The following is a 26,310-nucleotide window of genomic DNA, read 5'->3' on the forward strand; positions in this document are numbered from 1 at the left end:
TTTTTACATATTGGTTGTTTAAAGAGTTATAAAGTCTTTCAATATAATCAGACTGACGCAGTCTGTAGCACGTTCTAAAATGGTGTTCATTGTTCTGTAACAAGAACACCAGTTAAAGATTTGTTCTATAATTCTAAGTAGTTTTTAGCCATTTACAGTTTTTAAAAGGAGAATAATCAGGAAGCTTTCACACAGAAGCACAGTGGAAATACAGCATAGGAAATAAAAACTGATTAAAAACAAGGACCTGACGGGAATTTGCCTCGATCCAGCCCTTAAGATTTTGGGAAATTAAGAACATTTCACATTTAGTTTTGAAGGTAACCAATTCTGATGTGCGTTGAGGTCTCAGTATACTTCTAATAAACTACTTCACTCAATCACATCTGAAGGCAAACGTGTTCAGGCCTTTTCTGAACGGCCACCTGGTTCCTGGAAATGTACAAAAGTGTACCTTGTTCTAGAAGTAGCCATTTGTCTTGACTTCTAATCTCTTATATTATTTACAGTATCTTATCATATAAGTATGTATATGTCCTTTATCTTCTGGAGGTTTGTTTCAGCTCTGTGGAGAAAACTAATTATAAATACTTTGATAAATGCTGGTGAGAAAACGTCCCGCAAGACTGATGTTTGTCTCATTTTGGATTTTTTCTTGTCTAACCTTTGCAGGTGTCGGCCACAGATCCAGACCAGGAAGCCGACCAGACCGCCCTCCGTTATTCGCTCCATGGCCAGGGCGCCGGTGGCGAGTTCACCATTGACGAACGCACTGGAAGAATCTATTCACAACGGCGCCTGGACCGCGAGGAGCGCCCGGCCTGGAGATTCCTCGTCCTTGCCACAGATGAGGGAGGAGCTGGACTCACAGGATTTGCCGATGTGCTGTTAGAGGTCAGAGACGTCAACGACAACGCACCCTTCTTCCCGTGCCCTGCACTGGAAGTCGACGGATGTTTTGTCGGCCAAGTGCCTGAAAATTCACCTGCTGACACCTCCGTCATGGAGATGCGCGCCATGGACCTTGATGACCCCAACGAGGGCAAGAACGCCATGCTGACCTACAGCATCATCAAGAACGTCCGCAACGAGATTAACCTCAACCTGTTCTCCATCAACGCCAGCACGGGGACCATCTACACGGTCCTTCGTTCCTTGGACCGGGAGGCAGAGGACCGATATCTGGTGGTGGTGGAGGCCAGGGATGGAGGGGGTTTAGCGGGAACAGGGACAGCCACCATCATGATTTCAGACGTCAACGATCACCCACCCGTCTTCACTCAGAGGGTGTACACCACTCAGGTGAGTCCGCCACGGTCTGGGCAAGTTTATTTCCATAGAACTTCTAACAACAAGGCAATTCAAAGTGTACATCGGGCCAATACTTTTTCCATAAGCCTGCTGACAGAGAGCCAAACGATGGCGGAGGTAATAATAATAATAATAGTATTAATGATGCATGATGTACTTCTTTTGTGTCCTCTGATGTACAGGTGACAGAGGACCTGGAGGTGAACAGCGAGGTCCTTGTAGTTTCTGCCACAGACGGAGACGAGGGCGAGAACGCCGTGGTAACCTTCAGCATCGTGGGCGGTGATGAGGACAGGAAGTTCTTTGTGGAGACGGACAAAGTGAACAGGCGCGGTGTCATAAAACTCAAGAAGATGGTCGACTTTGAGAAGCCCCGCGAGAGGACTTTCAATCTGACGCTAAAAGCCGAAGACGCTGATTTCTTCAGCCTTGCCTACTGCCTCGTTCAGGTGGAAGACTCCAATGACCACGCCCCCGTATTTTTGCCCCAATTCTATGAGTCAGCAGCCATGTCTGAAGACGTAGCTGTGGGGACAATTGTTGCTCAGGTTACAGCTTCTGATCTGGACTCGGGCCAAAACGGACGTATTTCTTACAGTATTTCAAAAGATTCGGACCCTTACAATCAGTTTCTGGTGGACCAGTCCGGTTGGGTGGTAGTGGCAGATTTTCTGGATAGGGAGAAAATCTCGCAGCACAGGATCATGGTCCTCGCCACAGACGCTGGGAATCCACCCCTGACTGGCACTGCTATCGTCGTGGTAACCATACTTGACATTAACGACAATGGGCCGGAGTTCGAGGTCTCCTATAAGCCTGTCGTTTGGGAGAACACGGTGGCACCCCAGGCAGTTCGCATGAACGAGACCTCCTTCCTCCTCCACACCACCGACCGGGACACCTCTACCAACGGCGGACCATTCTCCATACGGCTTCTCATGCTCACCTCAGACGCCACCAACTTCAACTTGACTGACTTTCGAAACGGCAGCGCGGCCATTAACACCCTCCGGACCTTCGACCGCGAGCGCCAGAAGGAGTACCGCCTCCCGATTCTCATGATTGACAGCGGCTCTCCTCCAATGAGCTCCACCAGCACGCTGACGGTCGTCATTGGAGACAGGAATGACCACCCTCACTCACCAGGACACACCGACTTCGTCGTCTACAGTTGTGAAGGTATGTTTGTCGGATTTTTGGTAGTAACATACAGTATATTTGTAGGGAAATTCCACATAAAGCAATTTTTCTTTACAGAGAATGATGGCTGGTTTGCAAGTGATGAGAATAAACCCACCTCAGATCACTTTGGCTGTTTCTGTTTGTGCTTTTCCTCCCTGTGATATTTAAAACTGAGAATGTGCAGAACATGTCCATATCTGGTTAATTAAACCTGGTTTCATTGAAGAAAAGCGGCGCTAATAAAACTCCACTAATTTGTGACTTCTTCACAATAAAAGCATCCTGTTGTTTTGCCAGTGAAAAGCTTTTACTGCAGGAAACATTGTGTTTGTATGAGCAGTAATACAGTAAAGTAGTTGCACCTTGATGGAGCCTGAAACATTCCTTTATTCCCTCTCTGCTGTTCACAGCTACACAGTTGAAGTCTTTTGAATTAGTTTTTTCTTGTGAACCTTCATGTATCCAGGAACAGGCTTTGCTGAGTGCATTTGCTGTTTCATTTCACAACTGAGAGCCTCAAAATACAATATTCTACTTTCTACTCCACTGTAGAAGTTGCTTTGCTCAACGGCACCCTGAGACATAGAATGTATATAAGAAGTGGACGTCGTCACCGTGACGTTACCCATTGGTTTGTGGACTACTGTTCTGAAGCCTCGACTTACCATTTTGACCGCCACCATCTTGTTTTTTGGAACCACAAGAGGGATGAGCAAAGTACAACCGAATACTGAACAAGACATTTTCTCATAGACTTCTATACAATCTGACTTATTTTTGCAACTAAAGGGAGTCTCCCCCTGCTGGACATGAGAGAGAATGCAGGTTCATGAAACGTCCACATTGGCTTTACTTTTTAGGAACAGATCGTAATTGCCCTGACTGTAATTGTAGACGGACCAGTTGTCATTGATCATCCCACTTCAGAGTTTCACCAGCTGGTCTGCCGGATTCAAACTTGTGTCTTTCTGGTTACAGACGGGCTTCTCTAACCTTCAGGTCCCCTGGTGTTCCTCCCACCACCTCCTGAGTGCTCTGTGCTCATGTTCTTAAGAACTGTACTTGTCACAGCCGACTGCTCGCAGCCTCCCGCTCCAGCCCACATCACTTATTTAGCGTTTCATACCATCTGTCAGCCTCCTGTAATTTGCTGGAAAAACGAAGGTTTTCTATAATGTATTTTTAGTGGATTCCCTCTCCGGGGCCTTTCCACATGAAAGTACATTAACCCGCTAATATGAATCCATCACGTAGCTCAACAACATGCCATGAAGCAAACAATTAACTCCAGCTTAAGTCCCAGGTTTGACGGGCACATAAACAGGAGCCATTTTTAAAAGGCAGCTGATTTCACAGCTAAAGAGATTACAGCGCTGCGTTCAGCTTTTTTTGGAAGAGGGGGGAAAACACTGCGAGCATTTCTAATGCGTGCACATTTTCCTGCTCTGCTGTCAAAGCATGACCATACGTGCCAATGAGGCGTTGCCCGCCACCTTATCTCCACTTTCTCTCCTTCACTCTTCATATTTGGGTTGTACCACAGGGATCCTTTGCACTCAAAACTAATTCCTTTCAAAGACAGTGCCATTTTTGACTTTTTTTGTGTCTTTTACTTCCCTCCTCCTGACAGGTATTCTCCCGACGACGCTGCTAGGACGAGTTCAATCCCCCGACCTTGATGACTGGAGTGAGAAGGTGTATCGGTTTGAAGGAAAACCATCAAGGTACTTTGATCTCATATGGTGAAAACTCTGAGGTGACATGCAAAACGAGAGTGATGGAGGTGTAAGAGGAGATGGAAAGTAGTAGCTGTGCATGTAAGTGTTGAAGTAAAAGCTTTGAAGGCCACAAGGTGATAAGGAAAGAAAAGAAGTCGAAAGATAAGGTATTGAGGTAGAGAGGTAGAAGTAGAGTTTCCCTTGAACACATGTAGCACACAACAGGAGACGTTCTCACTTACTGGAAATACTCCGTTAGGTTCAGGCGAGCGGTGGCGTCTGGGTAGAGCATGCAGTCTCTCTCGTCGTCTCTCCAGTTCCTTCGTGTAAATGACTCTTCTTCTTCTTCACCCTCGGTTGTTTGTTTCACATCAGTCGCTGTAGAAACGTCATCAACCAGAGCACTCGCCCGCTCGGATTCAGCTTACATTGAGCGTCTCTATTCACACATGGGCTCAATCGGACGATACGCAGACTTCGTACTCGGGAGCTGGCAGTGAAGTCCGTCTGATTTTTGGTCTGAATGATTTGAACATTTGGGTTCTCACAAATATCAATATCTAGATAAGTTCAGGTCTGCAGTGCACGTGTGAAAAGGGTTATAGAGGTAAAGAGGTCGAAAGAGAAGCAGTAGTGCTGGAGAGAGGAAGACAAATCCAGGTAAAGATTGAGCTGGTTATTCTTTAAGTAGCACAAGTAGAAATTCTTTATTTTTGAAAAGGTGATTTGCAGTGGGCCTTCAATGAATGCAACATGGTACCATGAATACAAAGAGTTCAGCGCACCTACAAAATAAGCATATTTTCTAGCTTTGTTGCGTTTTATCCGTCCCTGACATTCTTCAATGCCGTGAGCACCACAAACTACATTTCATCCAACTTCATTGTATTGGAGACAGAAATCCCAAGGACATATATATCAAAACTATCTGGGATCTTGTGATAAATTCAGTTTTTTGTAGTTTGGTGAACCGATGCTTTGAGTCATTGGGTACACTGAAATGAAATCAGCAGGTAATTAAGTGACAAAGGGGGGGGTACATGCTGCCATGTGGATTTACTATAAATGTACACACTTCAACATACTAGTAGTTTTAGATAAAAGCATCAAGAGGATGGCAGATGTGAAGCAGAAAAAGATTCCCTCTTAAAGTGTCCCCTCTCATGTGACATGCAGCAAGAGATGCATAAAGACAAAGAAAGGAAATAAAAGAGCTGCACAGGAGCTGACAGATTTAAAAGAGAGAGGAAGAGACAGTACAAAGGTGCGGTGCGACAAAGAGAGGAAAGGAAGAGTTGGGACAGAGAAACAGGCAGTTTGAAGGGAGAAACAAAGAAAGAGTGAAAGAGAATGAAAGGGCAGAGGACGGGGGAGAGAGAGAGACTTGTCAGGAACAGAGCTATTAATACTTCATAACCAGCGGTATTGAAAATTCCCAGTGAAGCACTGCGAGGGCGCGCTCGTTTTGTTTGATGAGGCGAGGCTTCATGTGGACGCGTTGAAAGCAGAGCCTGATTGCGCTCCCTGCCACCTTCTCTTCTAACGAGATACCTATAAGGAGGGACGACAAGAGACGACAAGAGACGTCAAGAGACGGCCTGGAACAAAGGAGCGCGTTGGAGAATCACCAGCGCCGCTCCTCATCGCTCGCAGTACGCATCAGGTTTTAGGTTGCATGTTATTTACATATAGAAGTGATACAAAGGTAAGAGCACAATGTTCAGTGAGGTGAAGCAGCCTTACAACATGTCAGCGCACACGAAGATCAAAGCAACAAACAGCATGTTGCATATAAAGACATCATTTGTTTGGGATTGATCTGCACATTATATCTTCTCATTTGTTTTCCGGTCGGCGAGGTGTTGGGTTTTGGAATCTTTTAAAGGTTCGATGCCCGGATGCATTTTCTGGCCTCGATTCAGCCGCGGTTAATTAATCCGTCTGGTTCATGAGCTCTGAAGGTCGGCGCGGTGTGAAGAGTTTAAACAGTTACATGAGCCTGATGGCACATGTTCAGGACGGGGTTTGGACGCGGGCCACAGCGCCTGCCTGGGATTCACGTCAGTGCGGCGGAGAAGAGAGCGCCAGAGTTTTCTAGATCAAGACCTCCTCCTTACGTATCCAACGATCTCCATCTGCTCACAGTTTGATCTGAGGAAGAATATATGAATTAATTCCATTCCACAGACCTGCTGCAGATATTTATATCTTCACTAATCAGAATTTGATATTTGACAAACCAGATATAATCTGTGCAAATACAAAATAGTATTTTATGAATGTAATCAGAATTATAATGCAAGATGTGGAAGACAATAAACAAGTCTCCCTCCCCCCCACCCCCCTCTCCCCCTCTCCCTCTCTCTCTCTCTCTCTCTCCCCCTCTCTCTCTCTCTCTCCCCCCCTCTCTCTCGCTCCCTCTCTCTCTCTCTGTCTCGCTCTCTCTCTCTCTCCCTCTCTCTCCCTTCCTCTCTCTCTCTCTCTCTCTCTCCCCCCCTCTCCCTCCCTCTCTCTCCCCCTCTCTCTCTCTCCCCCCCTCTCTCTCTCCCCCCCTCAGGTTGTTCAGTCTGAACCAGAGCTCGGGTCAGCTCAGTATCAGGGAGGGGTCTCCCCCCGGCTCGTACCGCCTGCAGGTCCGCGTGTCAGACCGCACTTGGCCCGATGTCACCTCCACGGCTCAGGTGGACGTCAGGGACCTGCAGCAGGACGCACTGATGAACGCCGCCTCCATCCGCCTGAACAGTGAGTCCCATAATCCTTTGCTCCGTGACGTCTCGACACAAGACGCACACGTGCAGGCACTGGTTGCCACAGTGACTGTAACTGACGGGGAAGCGTATCCCAGAGTGCCGCTGGGTCCCGGGTTTCAGGGCTTGTCAGCTCCCTCAGGGTTCAGCACCAACAGACAGAGATGCATGATGGGAAATAACTCCCTGTTCTTCTTCTCCCATCTCCTCTTGTCTTGTCTTCTCTTCTGCGTTTAAGTGTTTTCTTTGTGTCTGTCTGTCCTCTTTATCCTGCAGTATCCTGTTGTATCTTGTAGTATCCTGTAGTATCCTGCAGTTTCTAGTAGTATCTTGTAGTATCTTGTAGTATCTTGTAGTATCCTATAGTATCCTGTAGTGTCCTGTAGTATCTTGTAGTGTCCTGTAGTATCCTGTAGTATCCTGCAGTTTCTAGTAGTATCTTGTAGTATCATGCAGTATCTTGTAGTATCTTGTAGTATCTTGTAGTATCCTGTAGTATCCTGTAGTGTCCTGTAGTATCTTGTAGTGTCCTGTAGTATCCTGTAGTGTCCTGTAGTATCTTGTAGTGTCCTGTAGTATCCTGTAGTATCCTGTAGTATCTTGTAGTTTCCTGCAATATCTTGTAGTATCTTGTAGTATCCTGCAGTATCTTGTAGTATCTTGTAGTATCCTGTAGTATCTTGTCGTATATTGTAGTATCCTGTAGTATCTTGTAGTTTGCTGTAGTATCTTGTAGTATCCTGTAGTATCTTGTAGTATCCTGTAGTATCTTGTATTATATTGTAGTATCCTGTAGTATCTTGTAGTATGCTGTAGTATCTTGTAGTATCCTGTAGTATCCTGTAGTATCTTGTAGTATCCTGTAGTATCTTGTATTATATTGTAGTATCCTGTAGTATCCTGCAGTATCTTGTAGTATCTTGTAGTATCCTGTAGTATCTTGTAGTATATTGTAGTATCCTGTAGTATCTTGTAGTATGCTGTAGTATCTTGTAGTATCCTGTAGTATCTTGTATTATATTGTAGTATCCTGTAGTATCTTGTAGTATCCTGTAGTATCTTGTAGTATATTGTAGTATCCTGTAGTATCCTATAGTATCTTGTAGTATCTTGTATTATCCTATAGTATCCTTTAGTATCTTGTAGTATCCTGTAGTGTCCTGTAGTATCCTGTAGTATCCTGTAGTATCTTGTAGTATCTTGTAGTATCCTGTAGTATCCTGTAGTATCCTGTAGTACCTTGTAGTATCCTTTAGTGTCGTGTAGTATCCTGTAGTATCCTGTAGTGTCCTGTAGTATCTTGTAGTATCCTGTAGTATCCTGTAGTGTCCTGTAGTATCTTGTAGTGTCCTGTAGTATCCTGTAGTATCCTGTAGTATCTTGTAGTTTCCTGCAATATCTTGTAGTATCTTGTAGTATCCTGCAGTATCTTGTAGTATCTTGTAGTATCCTGTAGTATCTTGTCGTATATTGTAGTATCCTGTAGTATCTTGTAGTTTGCTGTAGTATCTTGTAGTATCCTGTAGTATCTTGTAGTATCCTGTAGTATCTTGTATTATATTGTAGTATCCTGTAGTATCTTGTAGTATGCTGTAGTATCTTGTAGTATCCTGTAGTATCCTGTAGTATCTTGTAGTATCCTGTAGTATCTTGTATTATATTGTAGTATCCTGTAGTATCCTGCAGTATCTTGTAGTATCTTGTAGTATCCTGTAGTATCTTGTAGTATATTGTAGTATCCTGTAGTATCTTGTAGTATGCTGTAGTATCTTGTAGTATCCTGTAGTATCTTGTATTATATTGTAGTATCCTGTAGTATCTTGTAGTATCCTGTAGTATCTTGTAGTATATTGTAGTATCCTGTAGTATCCTATAGTATCTTGTAGTATCTTGTATTATCCTATAGTATCCTTTAGTATCTTGTAGTATCCTGTAGTGTCCTGTAGTATCCTGTAGTATCCTGTAGTATCTTGTAGTATCTTGTAGTATCCTGTAGTATCCTGTAGTATCCTGTAGTACCTTGTAGTATCCTTTAGTGTCGTGTAGTATCCTGTAGTATCCGGCAGTATCCTGTAGTATCATGTAGTGTCCTGTAGTATCCTGTAGTGTCCTGTAGTGTCCTGTAGTATCCTGTAGTATCCTGTAGTATCTTGTAGTATCTTGTAGTATCCTGTAGTATCCTGTAGTATGTTGTAGTATCCTTTAGTAACTTGTAGTATCCTGTAGTATCCTGTAGTATCCTGTAGTATCCTGTAGTATCTTGTAGTATCCTTTAGTGTCGTGTAGTATCCTGTAGTATCCTGCAGTATCCTGTAGTATCCTGTAGTATCCTGTAGTATCTTGTAGTATCCTGTAGTATCCTGTAGTGTCTTGTAGTATCCTGCAGTATCCTGTAGTGTCCTATAGTATCCTGTAGTATCCGGCAGTATCCTGTAGTATCATGTAGTATCCTGTAGTATCCTGTAGTATCTTGTAGTATCCTGTAGTATCCTGTAGTGTCTTGTAGTATCCTGCAGTATCCTGTAGTGTCCTATAGTATCCTGTAGTATCCTGTAGTATCCTGTAGTGTCTTGTAGTATCCTGCAGTATCCTGTAGTGTCCTATAGTGTCCTGTAGTATCCTGTAGTATCATCTAGTATCCTCTAGTGTCCTGTAGTGTCCTATAATATCATGTAGTATCCTGTAGTATCCCGTAGTATCCCGTAGTGTCCCGTAGTATCTTGTAGTGTCCTGTAGTATCCTGTTGTGTTTTAGTATCCTGTAGTATCCCGTCGTGTCCTGTAGTATCTTGTAGTTTCCTGTAGTATCCTGTAGTATCCTGTAGTGTCCTGTAGTATCCTGTAGTATCCTGTAGTATCCTGCAGTATCTTGTAGTATCTTGTAGTAACCTGTAATATCTTGTAGTGTGCTGTAGTATCCTGTAGTATACTGTAGTTTCTAGTAGTATCATGCAGTATCTTGTAGTATCTTGTAGTATCCTGTAGTATCCTGTAGTATCTTGTAGTGTCCTGTAGTATCCTGTAGTATCCTGTAGTATCTTGTAGTTTCCTGCAATATCTTGTAGTATCTTGTAGTATCCTGCAGTATCTTGTAGTATCTTGTAGTATCCTGTAGTATCTTGTCGTATATTGTAGTATCCTGTAGTATCTTGTAGTTTGCTGTAGTATCTTGTAGTATCCTGTAGTATCTTGTAGTATCCTGTAGTATCTTGTATTATATTGTAGTATCCTGTAGTATCCTGCAGTATCTTGTAGTATCTTGTAGTATCCTGTAGTATCTTGTATTATATTGTAGTATCCTGTAGTCTCTTGTAGTATGCTGTAGTATCTTGTAGTATCCTGTAGTATCTTGTATTATATTGTAGTATCCTGTAGTATCTTGTAGTATCTTGTAGTATCTTGTAGTATCCTGTAGTATCTTGTAGTATATTGTAGTATCCTGTAGTATCTTGTAGTATCCTGTAGTATCTTGTAGTATCCTGTAGTATTTTGTAGTATCCTGTAGTATCTTGTATTATATTGTAGTATCCTGTAGTATCTTGTAGTATCCTGTAGTATCTTGTAGTATCCTGTAGTATCTTGTAGTATCCTGTAGTATCTTGTAGTATCCTGTAGTATCCTGTAGTATCTTGTATTATATTGTAGTATCCTGTAGTATCTTGTATTATATTGTAGTATCCTGTAGTATCTTGTATTATATTGTAGTATCCTGTAGTATCTTGTAGTATCCTGTAGTATCTTGTAGTATCCTGTAGTATCTTGTAGTATCCTGTAGTATCTTGTATTATATTGTAGTATCCTGTAGTATCTTGTAGTATCCTGTAGTATCTTGTAGTATCCTGTAGTATCTTGTAGTATCCTGTAGTATCTTGTATTATATTGTAGTATCCTGTAGTATCCTGCATTATCTTGTAGTATCTTGTAGTATCCTGTAGTATCTTGTAGTATCCTGTAGTATCCTGTAGTATCCTGTAGTATCTTGTAGTATCCTGTAGTATCTTGTAGTATCCTGTAGTATCTTGTATTATATTGTAGTATCCTGTAGTATCTTGTAGTATCTTGTAGTATCTTGTAGTATCCTGTAGTATCTTGTAGTATATTGTAGTATCCTGTAGTATCTTGTAGTATCCTGTAGTATCTTGTAGTATCCTGTAGTATTTGTAGTATCCTGTAGTATCTTGTATTATATTGTAGTATCCTGTAGTATCTTGTAGTATCCTGTAGTATCTTGTAGTATCCTGTAGTATCTTGTAGTATCCTGTAGTATCCTGTAGTATCTTGTAGTATCCTGTAGTATCTTGTAGTATCCTGTAGTATCCTGTAGTATCTTGTATTATCTTGTAGTATCCTGTAGTATCTTGTAGTATCCTGTAGTATCCTGTAGTGTCTTGTAGTATCCTGCAGTATCCTGTAGTGTCCTATAGTATCCTGTAGTATCCGGCAGTATCCTGTAGTATCATGTAGTATCCTGTAGTATCCTGTAGTATCTTGTAGTATCCTGTAGTATCCTGTAGTGTCTTGTAGTATCCTGCAGTATCCTGTAGTGTCCTATAGTATCCTGTAGTATCCTGTAGTATCCTGTAGTGTCTTGTAGTATCCTGCAGTATCCTGTAGTGTCCTATAGTGTCCTGTAGTATCCTGTAGTATCATCTAGTATCCTCTAGTGTCCTGTAGTGTCCTATAATATCATGTAGTATCCTGTAGTATCCCGTAGTATCCCGTAGTGTCCCGTAGTATCTTGTAGTGTCCTGTAGTATCCTGTTGTGTTTTAGTATCCTGTAGTATCCCGTCGTGTCCTGTAGTATCTTGTAGTTTCCTGTAGTATCCTGTAGTGTCCTGTAGTATCCTGTAGTATCCTGTAGTATCCTGCAGTATCTTGTAGTATCTTGTAGTAACCTGTAATATCTTGTAGTGTGCTGTAGTATCCTGTAGTATACTGTAGTTTCTAGTAGTATCATGCAGTATCTTGTAGTATCTTGTAGTATCCTGTAGTATCCTGTAGTGTCCTGTAGTATCTTGTAGTGTCCTGTAGTATCCTGTAGTATCCTGTAGTATCTTGTAGTTTCCTGCAATATCTTGTAGTATCTTGTAGTATCCTGCAGTATCTGTAGTATCTTGTAGTATCCTGTAGTATCTTGTCGTATATTGTAGTATCCTGTAGTATCTTGTAGTTTGCTGTAGTATCTTGTAGTATCCTGTAGTATCTTGTAGTATCCTGTAGTATCTTGTATTATATTGTAGTATCCTGTAGTATCCTGCAGTATCTTGTAGTATCTTGTAGTATCCTGTAGTATCTTGTATTATATTGTAGTATCCTGTAGTCTCTTGTAGTATGCTGTAGTATCTTGTAGTATCCTGTAGTATCTTGTAGTATCCTGTAGTATCCTGTAGTATCTTGTAGTATCCTGTAGTATCTTGTATTATATTGTAGTATCCTGCAGTATCTTGTAGTATCTTGTAGTATCTTGTAGTATCCTGTAGTATCCTGTAGTATCTTGTAGTATCTTGTAGTATCTTGTAGTATCCTGTAGTATCTTGTAGTATATTGTAGTATCCTGTAGTATCTTGTAGTATCCTGTAGTATCTTGTAGTATCCTGTAATATTTTGTAGTATCCTGTAGTATCTTGTATTATATTGTAGTATCCTGTAGTATCTTGTAGTATCCTGTAGTATCTTGTAGTATCCTGTAGTATTTTGTAGTATCCTGTAGTATCTTGTATTATATTGTAGTATCCTGTAGTATCTTGTAGTATCCTGTAGTATCTTGTAGTAGATCTGTAGTACTGTAGTATCTATATTGGAGTATCCTGTAGTATCTTGTATTATATGTAGTATCCTGTAGTATCTTGTATTATATTGTAGTATCCTGTAGTAATCTTGTATTATATTGTAGTATCCTGTAGTATCTTGTAGTATCCTGTAGTATCTTGTAGTATCCTGTAGTATCTTGTAGTATCCTGTAGTATCTTGTAGTATCCTGTAGTATCCTGTAGTATCTTGTAGTATCCTGTAGTATCTTGTAGTAATCCTGTAGTATCTTGTAGTATCTTGGAGTATCTTGTAGTATCCTGTAGTATCTTGTAGTATCCTGTAGTATCCTGTAGTATCTTGTATTATATTGTAGTATCCTGTAGTATCTTGTAGTATCCTGTAGTATCTTGTAGTATCCTGTAGTATCTTGTAGTATCCTGTAGTATCTGTTATCCTGTAGTATCCTGTAGTATCTTGTAGTATCCTGTAGTATCCTTGTAGTATCCTGTAGTATCTTGTAGTATCCTGTAGTATCTTGTAGTATCCTGTAGTATCCTGTAGTATCGTATCCTGTAGTATCCTGTAGTATCTTGTAGTATCCTGTAGTATCTTGTAGTATCCTGTAGTATCTTGTGGTATCCTGTAGTATCTTGTAGTATCCTGTAGTATCTTGTAGTATCCTGTAGTATCCTGCAGTATCTTGTCACCTGCTGATTTCCTCTGAAGGTTTATAAAGTTTCTAAATAAATAAATCTCTTCTCCCAGACGTGACGCTGGAGCAGTTCTTCAGCAGCAGTGCAGCAGAGGACAGCAGGTTCTCCCGTCTGGGTCAGATGTTGGCTGAACTCCTGCACACTCTGCCAGTAAACGTCCAGATCTTCTCTGCGGGTGACGCTGGCCGGCGTGGAGAGAAAGCCATCAACGTGTGGTTTGCCGCTCATGGCTCGCCGTACTACAAGGCAGAGAAGCTGCACGGCTACGTGGCAGCAAACAAAGCCCAGGTGAGGAGAGGGCTGCAGCCTGAAATGATCTTCAAATTTTTAAATATTGTCAGCATGTACTGCAAGGTTTCTTTAATTATTCAGGGTTTGAAGTGGAAAACCCAAAAGATACAAACACAAAGATATGATGTGTAAAAGTCCTCTCGAATATACGGAAACAGTCTTTAATTATCTCAAATTTATAAGACTAAAAGACTTCAAGTAAAAGTCCAGACTTTAAATCCAGAGTTCATATAGATCTACAAAATGTACTTTCCTAAAAACTAGCAGCACATTTATTTATTCTGTTCATTTTTATGTTTTAAATGCACCACCTCTCACGCTTTAAAAACTGTAAAAGGTTGAAATCCTTTTAGAGTTGAGCTCAAATGAAGCTTAATGAAACCAAACTTTTGTAATCTTTGTTTGTGTTCTATGTGACAAAAGAAATCTCACTTACTGCTCTACTGTCGGCCGGAAACACTTGGAAAGACAAAGAAAATCTAGGAAACAGCTGAGTTAGAGTAAATTATAAAGTTTGAACTGACTGCACACAGAGAGTTAATGATGCAATAATTACACATCAACTAATCATCAGTCACACTTTCATACGGCACTTAACACATACTGTGATGCTCCGTCACACATACATGGACACACATGCAAGCAAAGGTTAAACACTGAAACGATAACACCAGCAGGCATATACACATATATACACATATATATATATACACATCTTTATACACATATATATACACATACATACACATATATACACGTACATACACGTATATACACATATATATATATACACATCTTTATACACATATATATACACATACATACACATATATACACGTACATACACATATATACACATATACATACACATATATACACATACATACACATATATACACATATATACACATACATACACATATATACACATATATACACATACATACACATATACATACACATATATACACATACATACACATATATATATATACACATACATACACATATATACACATATATACACATACATACACATATACATACACATATATACACATACATACACATATATATATATACACATACATAACACATCATACACATATATACACATACATACACATACATACACCATACATACACATATATACACATTTATATACACATATATACACATTATTATACACATTTATACACATATATACACATACATACACATAATATATATACATATAGATACATACACATATATACACGTATATACACATATATATACACATATATACACATATACACATTTATACACATATATATACATATATATACACATATATACACATACATACACATACATACACATATATATACACATATATACACATTTATACACATATATACATATATATACACATATATACACATATACACATGTATACACATATATACACATATATACACATACATACACATATACATACACATATATAGACACATACATACACATATATATATATACACATACATACACATGCATACACATATATACACATACATACACATACATACACATACATACACTATATACACATTTATATACACATATATACACATTATTATACACATTTATACACATATATACACATACATACACATACATACACATATATATATACATATATATACATACACATATATACACGTATATACACACATATATACACATATATACACATATACACATTTATACACATATATACACATACACATATATACACATATATACACATATATATGTGTATGAATATTTTAGATCTATTAAAAGCCGCTAACCTGAAGGTGTCAAAAGTTAGCGAACCAAAAATCATAAACTGCCAAGGGATTAATGAAAGGGAGAACAAGAAACACAATCACAAATAATATTTTTTATTAAAGAAGAAAAGAAACTCATGTGAGGAAAGAGAAAGATATATATTGAAATATTGAACATTTTTACATTTTTTTGACATTTATTTCATAGGTTGGGTTCTAAAAGCGGCGTCCATTTTGGATCCATTTCCAGTAAAAAGAGAAAACACAAACTTGTTGACAAATCCCGTTTTATTTTGTGTGTCTCTGCTTTACTTTATTGCCGATGTGCGTATCATTCAGGAGGCAGCTTCTGGATTATATACAGAACTGAATGTTGCTTTCGCCAGTTTAAATGAAGTAATTAATTACTAATAATAATCAGTCTTATTAGTAAAGGTAAGTGGTAAAAGAAGTACGTAAAATGCCAAAAACGCAAGACATTCGCTGGTTCCTGCTTTTCTCTGTTTTGTAAATGTAATATATTTGTGTTTTGAAGTGTTGGTCGGGAAAACAAGCATCTTGAAGACATCATGTTGGGCTCTGGGAGGCTTTTCCAAAGGTTTCTGACTTTTTACAGAAGAAATATCCACACAATATTTCATAACAAAATGTCTTTTCATATGTAAAAATCAATGCTAAAACACTGAAAAATCAGTCCAATAAAGAGCAAAAATGAAGTAATTATGCAGACATCTCATTCTCTGATGAAACTTATTTCAAAAACAATCAAAACGCATAAGAAATACAATCATAAGATAATAAAGTATGAAGTATAAATACCAGTACAAAGCACACACAGTATGATTAAAAATAACTTGAACATCAATGCTGGCAGAAGAAGGTTTGTCTTTAATTATTTCAGGTTAAAAGGAGAAGTTTCTGCTGATTTAACACAAAGATAATACAGAATAAGATGAAGTTGAAACTGGCGCCAGAGCCCAAAAACTGAAGACCTGCCTGGGGAGTGTATGTCAATGTGGATACGAGTGTCAGCTGAATAACTAAACTCCAAAACAAATAAATACGCACACAGTTGGAGAGAGACAGGAAACCCTGAGGGACTCTGATGAAAACCTCTCACCCATAAAGACAAAACGAGGGAAAAGAATCAAGAATGACAAGCAGGGAAACGGCTGAATTTGGCAACAGAAAGCAATGACAGCACAACTTTAACATGGGGGGAATGACAGAGAAACACCAAAGTGTATAATAACATTAAGGGGGGAAAGAGTAGATCCAAGTAACCTTGATGCAGGTAGACATGAATCAAAGTGAAGTATCTTGTATTATATTGTAGTATCCTGTAGTATCTTGTAGTATCCTGTAGTATCTTGTAGTATCCTGTATATTTGTAGTATCCTGTAGTATCTTGTAGTATATTGTAGTATCCTGTAGTATCTTGTAGTATCCTGTAGTATCTTGTAGTATCCTGTAGTATCTTGTAGTATCCTGTAGTATCTTGTATTATATTGTAGTATCCTGTAGTATCTTGTATTATATTGTAGTATCCTGTAGTATCTTGTATTATATTGTAGTATCCTGTAGTATCTTGTAGTATCCTGTAGTATCTTGTAGTATCCTGTAGTATCTTGTAGTATCCTGTAGTATCCTGTAGTATCTTGTAGTATCCTGTAGTATCTTGTAGTATCCTGTAGTATCTTGTAGTATCTTGTAGTATCTTGTAGTATCCTGTAGTATCTTGTAGTATCCTGTAGTATCCTGTAGTATCTTGTATTATATTGTAGTATCCTGTAGTATCTTGTAGTATCCTGTAGTATCTTGTAGTATCCTGTAGTATCTTGTAGTATCCTGTAGTATCTTGTAGTATCCTGTAGTATCCTGTAGTATCTTGTAGTATCCTGTAGTATCTTGTAGTATCCTGTAGTATCTTGTAGTATCCTGTAGTATCTTGTAGTATCTTGTAGTATCCTGTAGTATCTTGTAGTATCCTGTAGTATCCTGTTGTGTTTTAGTATCCTGTAGTATCTTGTAGTATCCTGTAGTATCTTGTGGTATCCTTGTAGTATCTTGTAGTATCCTGTAGTATCTTGCTAGTATCCTGTAGTATCCTGCAGTATCTTGTCATCCTGCTGATTTCCTCTGAAGGTTTATAAAGTTTCTAAATAATAAATCTCTTCTCCCAGACGTGACGCTGGAGCAGTTCTTCAGCAGCAGTGCAGCAGAGGGACAGCAGGTTCTCCCGTCTGGGTCAGATGTTGGCTGAACTCCTGCACACTCTGCCAGTAAACGTCCAGATCTTCTCTGCGGGTGACGCTGGCCGGCGTGGAGAGAAAGCCATCAACGTGGTGGTTTGCCGCTCATGGCTCGCCGTACTACAAGGCAGAGAAGCTGCACGGCTACGTGGCAGCAAACAAAGCCCAGGTGAGGAGAGGGCTGCAGCCTGAATGATCTTCAAATTTTTTAAATATTGTCAGCATGTACTGCAAGGTTTCTTTAATTATTCAGGGTTTGAAGTGGAAACCCAAAAGATACAAACACAAAGATATGATGTGTAAAAGTCCTCTCGAATATACGGAAACAGTCTTTAATTATCTCAAATTTATAAGACTAAAAGACTTCAAGTTAAAGTCCAGACTTTAAATCCAGAGTTCATATAGATCTACAAAATGTACTTTCCTAAAAACTAGCAGCACATTTTATTTATTCTGTCATTTTTATGTTTTAAATGCACCACCTCTCACGCTTAAAAACTGTAAAAGGTTGAAATCCTTTTAGAGTTGAGCTCAAATGAAGCTTAATGAAACCAAACTTTTGTAATCTTTGTTTGTGTTCTATGTGACAAAAGAAATCACTTACTGCTCTACTGTCGGCCGGAAACACTTGGAAAGACAAAGAAAATCTAGGAAACAGCTGAGTTAGAGTAAATATAAAGTTGAACTGACTGCACACAGAGAGTTAATGATGCAATAATTACAACATCAAATAATCATCAGTCACACTTTTCATCCGGCACTTAACCACTACTGTGATGCTCCGTCACACCTACATGGACACACATGCAAGCAAAGGTTAAACACTGAAACGAGAAACACCAGCAGGGCAGAGACACAGAGAGACACAGAGAGAGAGAGACACGCGGGAGACACAGATAGGACACATACAGACACAGAGAGCCACGGACAGACACGGAGAGACACAGATATGAGAGATCACAAGCGGGAGACACAGAGAGAGACACAGACATACACATATATACACGTACATACACATATATACACATATACATACACATATATACACATACATACACATATATACACATATATACACATACATACACATATATACACATATATACACATACATACACATATACATACACATATATACACATACATACACATATATATATATACACATACATACACATATATACACATATATACACATACATACACATATACATACACATATATACACATACATACACATATATATATACACATACATACACATACATACACATATATACACATACACATACATACACATACATACACATATATACACATTTATATACACATATATACACATTATTATACACATTTATACACATATATACACATACATACACATATATATATACATATATATACATACACATATATACACGTATATACACATATATATACACATATATACACATATACACATTTATACACATATATATACATATATATATACACATATATACACATACATACACATACATACACATATATATACACATATATACACATTTATACACATATATACATATATATACACATATATACACATATACACATGTATACACATATATACACATATATATATATATATACACATATATACACATACACATATATACACATATATACACATATATACACATACATACACATATACATACACATATATACACATACATACACATATATATATATACACATACATACACATGCATACACATATATACACATACATACACATACATACACATACATACACATATATACACATTTATATACACATATATACACATTATTATACACATTTATACACATATATACACATACATACACATACATACACATATATATATACATATATATACATACACATATATACACGTATATACACACATATATACACATATATACACATATACACATTTATACACATATATACACATACACATATATACACATATATACACATATATATGTGTATGAATATTTTAGATCTATTAAAAGCCGCTAACCTGAAGGTGTCAAAAGTTAGCGAACCAAAAATCATAAAACTGCCAAGGGATTAATGAAAGGGAGAACAAGAAACACAATCACAAATAATATTTTTTATTAAAGAAGAAAAGAAACTCATGTGAGGAAAGAGAAAGATATATATTGAAATATTGAACATTTTTTACATTTTTTTGACATTTATTTCATAGGTTGGGTTCTAAAAGCGGCGTCCATTTTGGATCCATTTCCAGTAAAAGAGAAAACACAAACTTGTTGACAAATCCCGTTTATTTTGTGTGTCTCTGCTTTACTTTATTGCCGATGTGCGTATCATTCAGGAGGCAGCTTCTGGATTATATACAGAACTGAATGTTGCTTTCGCCAGTTTAAATGAAGTAATTAATTACTAATAATAATCAGTCTTATTAGTAAAGGTAAGTGGTAAAAGAAGTACGTAAAATGCCAAAAACGCAAGACATTCGCTGGTTCCTGCTTTTCTCTGTTTTGTAAATGTAATATATTTGTGTTTTGAAGTGTTGGTCGGGAAAACAAGCATCTTGAAGACATCATGTTGGGCTCTGGGAGGCTTTTTCCAAAGGTTTCTGACTTTTTACAGAAGAAATATCCACACAATATTTCATAACAAAATGTCTTTTCATATGTAAAAATCAATGCTAAAACACTGAAAATCAGTCCAATAAAGAGCAAAAATGAAGTAATTATGCAGACATCTCATTCTCTGATGAAACTTATTTCAAAAACAATCAAAACGCATAAGAAATACAATCATAAGATAATAAAGTATGAAGTATAAATACCAGTACAAAGCACACACAGTATGATTAAAAATAACTTGAACATCAATGCTGCAGAAGAAAGGTTTGTCTTTAATTATTTCAGGTTAAAAGGAGAAGTTTCTGCTGATTTAACACAAGATAAATACAGAATAAGATGAAGTTGAAACTGGCGCCAGAGCCCAAAAACTGAAGACCTGCCTGGGGAGTGTATGTCAATGTGGATACGAGTGTCAGCTGAATAACTAAACTCCAAAACAAATAAATACGCACACAGTTGGAGAGAGACAGGAAACCCTGAGGGACTCTGATGAAAACCTCTCACCCATAAAGACAAAACGAGGGAAAAGAATCAAGATGACAAGCAGGGAAACGGCTGAATTTGGCAACAGAAAGCAAATGACAGCACAACTTTAACATGGGGGGAAATGACAGAGAAACACCAAAGTGTATAAATAACATTAAGGGGGAAAGAGTAGATCCAAGTAACCTTGATGCAGGTAGACATGAGATCAAAGTGAGCGGCTGTCATTCTCCATTAAGTTCAAACCGGGCTCACAACTTCTATAATAGCCTACTTGTAAGTTTGTTTTACTTCCACTTAGTTAGTTTTCATGTTTGATATTCTCCCCATGCTTAGTTTTCATTGTAGTTTTATTGTAAGCTTTTTTTCTCTTGCTAGTTTCAATTAGTCTATTTCTTTTTTTTGGGGAGCGGGGTAATAAATGTCATGCTACATTTAGTTTTATCTTAATTTTAGTTTTAGCTGTTTTATGTTGCTTTTAGTTTAATTCTAGTTTTAGTTTCAGTTAGCTTGTTGCTCTTTTAGCTTACGTTTCAGTTAGCTTGTTGTTATTTTAGTTTTAGTTTCAGTTAGCTTGCTGTTCTTTTAGTTTCAGTTAGCTTGCTGTTCTTTTAGTTTTAGTTTCAGTTAGCTTGCTGTTCTTTTAGTTTTAGTTTCAGTTAGCTTGTGTTTCTTTTAGTTTCAGTTAGCTTGTGTTTCTTTTAGTTTTAGTTTCAGTTGGCTTGGTGTTCTTTTAGTTGTAGTGTTTCTTTTCTTTTAAACCTACTTTTAGTTTCAGTTGTTTCTTTCAGTTGAATGCTAGCTTTAGTGTAGTTTGTACTAGTGTTCCATCAGTTCTCGTTTTCTTTCCTGTTGCCTATATTTTCATGCTAGTTTTAGTTAGCTTCATGCTAGTTTGTTTCAGTTGGTTTTCATCATATGCTTTCAGTTAGTTTGTAAGCATCAGCTCTCCTAGATACACTTTCAGTTATTTATATTACTTTTCTGTTATAAATGAATGCTATTTGTTTCATATTTAGTGTTGTGTCAGTTAGCTACCGCCATGCTAGTTTTAGTTTGATGCTAGCTTTGGTTAGGCTATAGCCTATCATAGTTTTTTTGTTTTGCTTTATCGTAGCACTTCTAACTACTTTCAGTTGGTTTCTTGGTAGTTTAAATTTTGTTCGCCTGTTAGTTTCCTGCTAGTTAGCTCATGTCTACCTCATTTTTAAAAGGGGGGTTCGTTTTGATCACCTGCGACTAGTAAAACCACCCCATAAACGACTCTTTTGGTTCTGTATTTTACTATCAAATGTTTGGTTAGCTGCATGCTAATTTTAGTTTAATGCTAGGTAGCCTATAGTTCCAGTCCTGTCATGCTAGTTTAGTCCTGGTTTTAAACTTGGTTCCAGTTAGTGAATTTATATTTTAGTCATTTATTTCGTTGCAGTTAGTTAAAATAAAATGTTTGTCTTTTTTTTTTTACAAAACCCAAATGTTTTTGTGTCTTTCTCTTATTTTACCGCCTGAAGTTGGAGGCCATGTTGGGCGTGTCCATCTCTCAGGTGGGAGTTGATGAATGTCCCTCAACAGACTGCAGTCAGTCTGGAGGCTGCAGCAGCGAGGTGACGTTCAGCCAGACCCCGATGGCTCTCAGCTCCGGGAACACCTCTCTGGTGTCGCTGTCGGCCTCATCAACAGCGCGATGCGGCTGCCGTGGCCGGGAGGCGATCCACTTGCCCTGCGCTGCCTACCCCACCAACCCCTGCCTCAACGGAGGCACCTGCCAGGACGGACCACTGGGATACAGGTCGGTGCAGCGAGGGGTCTGAAGAAACTAACAGACTTTATTTTAATAATCCACTAATGTAGCCAGGAGTTCGAGCTTAAATCCGTCTTTAAATTACATTATTGCAAAGTTATATAGATGGGATGATCATGAGTATGTGGACACCACAAACACATATTATTGCCAGTAAAAGCATCGCTCTAACAAGAAAAGTTGTTCTTACTTTCCACATTGAAGCAGCTCCACAATCCTCAACTATAGGCGTCTCCGTCTGACGCTGGTGGAGATTTCCCATTTGTTACCTGATTAGTAAAACTGTCAAACATTTTGAAGATTTAATGAGAGAGAGGGGACATTCATTTCTAACCCTCCAAAGCATCATCCTCAGCTCCATGTCCTGTGGTTGACTTTGAATTGTCACATCATTTTAATGGTTTAAATATCGAATTCAGCACCTCAGCTGCTAAATCTGACAGACGGTTCTCCCTGTCTTCGCTCTCTTTTCATTTTCTTCAGCTCTCAAAATATCCTACAGTTACTTTTAATTAACAGTGTTTCTGTCAAGGTTTCTTGGATTTAGTTTCAGCAGCTGAGATAATAATAATATAGACAGTATTATATCGTTTTAGATAGAGAGCAGGGGGAAGCTTGAGGTTACAGAGGTCATGTCCTTCGTTTTGTGTTTGAGAATTTGGAGGCTTTAATAACCTAAAGAAAAGTTTGTCTGTATGACAAAACATATTAAATTAAATCGGGATATAATAAGGGTTATATCCTGGCAGTGTGGAGAGAGCTTTAGACAGATAACATTGACAGAAAGCTTTCTTTAATTAATAATGTGAAGATTGTGAATTGAAGGTTTAAGTCCCGTCCTTCACTGTGTTTTAAATCCCTGCTACAGCCCTGCAGATCCAATGTGTTGTTATGTCTCTGCATCCGTTTGGTAAAATAACAGAGAAATAAACTCTTTCTGTCTCTCAGGTGTAAGTGTCCTCCCATGTTCGATGGGCCTGAGTGCCAGCAGACCAAACACAGCTTTGGCGGTCAGGGCTACGCCTGGTTTCCTCCCATCATGCTTTGCTTCCAGAGTCACATCTCCCTGGAGTTTCTGGCTGAGTCGGCGAACGGGCTGCTCCTCTACAACGGGCCGCTCGGTCCCGCTCGCTCTGGGGAGCAGGAGGACTTCATCGCCGTAGGTGAGTTCACTGCTGAGGCAACATTTAACAGGTGTCTCTGTACACATGGATATATTATCTTTAGTCTTTCCTGTAGCTCTAGTTTGATGGCAAACATATCTCCAAAATATCTTTATAACATCAAAAGTAAATGAAAGAGTAAAGTCTTTGTTCTAAAGCCAAAAACAGAGACTTTACACAGACGCCAGCAAAAAATAGACCAGAATGCAATGCAACTACAATGCTCTTGGGGTCCTTCAGGTGGCCTGTGCTTATTCTTTTATTCCGTTTATTATACATGCATGGATGGAATACGGTATCAAAAACATGCAAATTAAAGTCTCCTTCAAAATGAATCTAAGGCCTTTTAACTTTGCACAAACCCTTCGGTGCTCCTTGGATTATTTCTGAAGCAGACTTGGATTTTATATGTTTGTGAGACCGTATTCCACCCATGCAGCGAGCCCTTCACAGGAGGGAATAGACAAACCATCGCTGTGTGGCTTGTATTCAATCAACAGCTCAATGCAACAGACATCCTTCTCTAACACTGGGACATGTCGGGTGTCAGTAAATGAGATAATGCAGGTGCATAAAGCCCCACCAGTACACTGTATTTCTCTATTCTTATCACTTGTGGAGCTGAAATCTAGTTTGTTCTGGAGGAAAAGTCATTAAAACCAAAGACGGAAGTCCTGCTCAAGCTCTCGTTGCCGTAGTTATGTCGGTAAATAGCTCGAAGGACTGGCTCCTGACTCATGTCCTGATGACACGTCGCCTTGTCGCTCGTAACTCAACGTAAACGAATCTGCAGCATCTTCAGTGTGTTGAGAATCCTTGTTATGGATTACTAGATTACTAGGAATGTTTTTGGACCTTCCGGGTGAAGTGAGTAGTTCAGAGCTTGTATCAGAAGTCTTTACAGGTGTGACACCGAGCTGACGGTGAAGGGGACCAGAGGAAGTGGTCCGAAAGACCAGAGGGTGATTACACAGAATCTGAGATGTGGTCGTTTAAAACAAACTCCAGACACCGACACGGCGGCAGCGAGAGGAAGTGTCAGGCGGCAGCGAGAGGAAGCTTCAGTCGGCAGCGAGAGGAAGCGTCAGGCGGCAGCGAGAGGAAGCTTCAGGCGGCAGCGAGAGGAAGCTTCAGGCGGCAGCGAGAGGAAGCGTCAGGCGGCAGCGAGAGAAGGGTCAGGCGGCAGCGAGAGGAAGCGTCAGGCGGCAGCGAGAGGAAGCGTCAGGCGGCAGCGAGAGGAAGCGTCAGGCGGCAGCGAGAGGAAGCGTCAGGCGGCAGCGAGAGGAAGGGTCAGGCGGCAGCGAGAGGAAGGGTCAGGCGGCAGCGAGAGGAAGCGTCAGGCGGCAGCGAGAGGAAGGGTCAGGCGGCAGCGAGAGGAAGCGTCAGGCGGCAGCGAGAGGAAGGGTAGGCGCAGCGAGAGGAAGCGTCAGGCAGCAGCGAGAGGAAGCGTCAGGCAGCAGCGAGAGGAAGCGTCAGGCAGCAGCGATGGACCCCGTGAAGACTTCTAACTTGATTATTGAAACCACATTTCATGAAAGTCGGAGACGTCGTTGTCTCAGACTGGCGAGTGTGAAGCTCCGAGAGAAAAACTGAAACCTCAGTTTGAAACGTTCCCTTTTGCTAAAAGTTGAAACATTATTTTTAACTTCTAAGCGCTCTGGCGAAAAAGCGCTAATCTGCCCGTGCTGGTGGGAGCGTGCTTTCAACAGAAACAAAGCGTGAATCAATCTGCCGCTGTAACCAGAGTTTCTCCGTGGACGGAGAGCTTCAGGAAGTCTAATGTCAGCTCCCCGCGGTGCTGACGGGGCGTTAACGGATTAGCCTGCACATGGCCGCTCTTGCATAACCTCGTGGCATTGAAGTTATGTAATTATTGATCCCGGTCGTGAGCACATGGAGGGAAATCAAACATGGCTGCAGCATCGATCACTGGGAAGCACTTTCACTTGCATGTTCAATAACATGGCTGAGAGGTTGATGGGGTCACACACACACACACACACACACATAATTGACTGAGTGGATTCAGCAGCACACAGTGATATAGAGAAGTGATGTCGTATCATGAGGAAGAAACATCTTGTTTTCAGTTTCTCTTGATGCGGTTGAAACCAAAACACGAAGAGTAAACTCTCAGTTTGTCTCAGTTTGTCTCAGTTTGTCTCAGATTGTCTCAGATTGTCTCAGTTTGTCTCAGTTTGTCTCAGTTTGTCTCAGATTGTCTCAGTTTGTCTCAGATTGTCTCAGTTTGTCTCAGATTGTCTCAGATTGTCTCAGTTTGTCTCAGTGTGTCTCAGTTTGTCTCAGTTTGTCTCAGATTGTCTCAGTTTGTCTCAGATTGTCTCAGATTGTCTCAGTTTGTCTCAGTTTGTCTCAGTTTGTCTCAGTTTGTCTCAGTTTGTCTCAGTTGTCTCAGATTGTCTCAGATTGTCTCAGTTGT

General features: G+C 39.5%; 1 protein-coding gene across 1 annotated transcript in view; it reads left to right on the forward strand.

The window, feature by feature from the left end:
- Nucleotides 1-26,310, forward strand: part of LOC115020959 (neural-cadherin) — a 142,840-nt gene that overhangs the window by 100,165 nt on the left and 16,365 nt on the right. The window contains exons 18-24 of the mRNA XM_029451061.1: nt 673-1,302; nt 1,494-2,490; nt 4,124-4,217; nt 6,769-6,953; nt 13,475-13,710; nt 22,418-22,695; nt 23,656-23,870. Of these exons, the coding sequence (XP_029306921.1) occupies nt 673-1,302; nt 1,494-2,490; nt 4,124-4,217; nt 6,769-6,953; nt 13,475-13,710; nt 22,418-22,695; nt 23,656-23,870 (2,635 nt within the window). The remainder of the gene's footprint in view (nt 1-672; nt 1,303-1,493; nt 2,491-4,123; nt 4,218-6,768; nt 6,954-13,474; nt 13,711-22,417; nt 22,696-23,655; nt 23,871-26,310) is intronic.

The sequence above is a fragment of the Cottoperca gobio genome, chromosome 16 (assembly GCF_900634415.1).
Source record: "Cottoperca gobio chromosome 16, fCotGob3.1, whole genome shotgun sequence".
Classification (NCBI taxonomy): domain Eukaryota; kingdom Metazoa; phylum Chordata; class Actinopteri; order Perciformes; family Bovichtidae; genus Cottoperca; species Cottoperca gobio.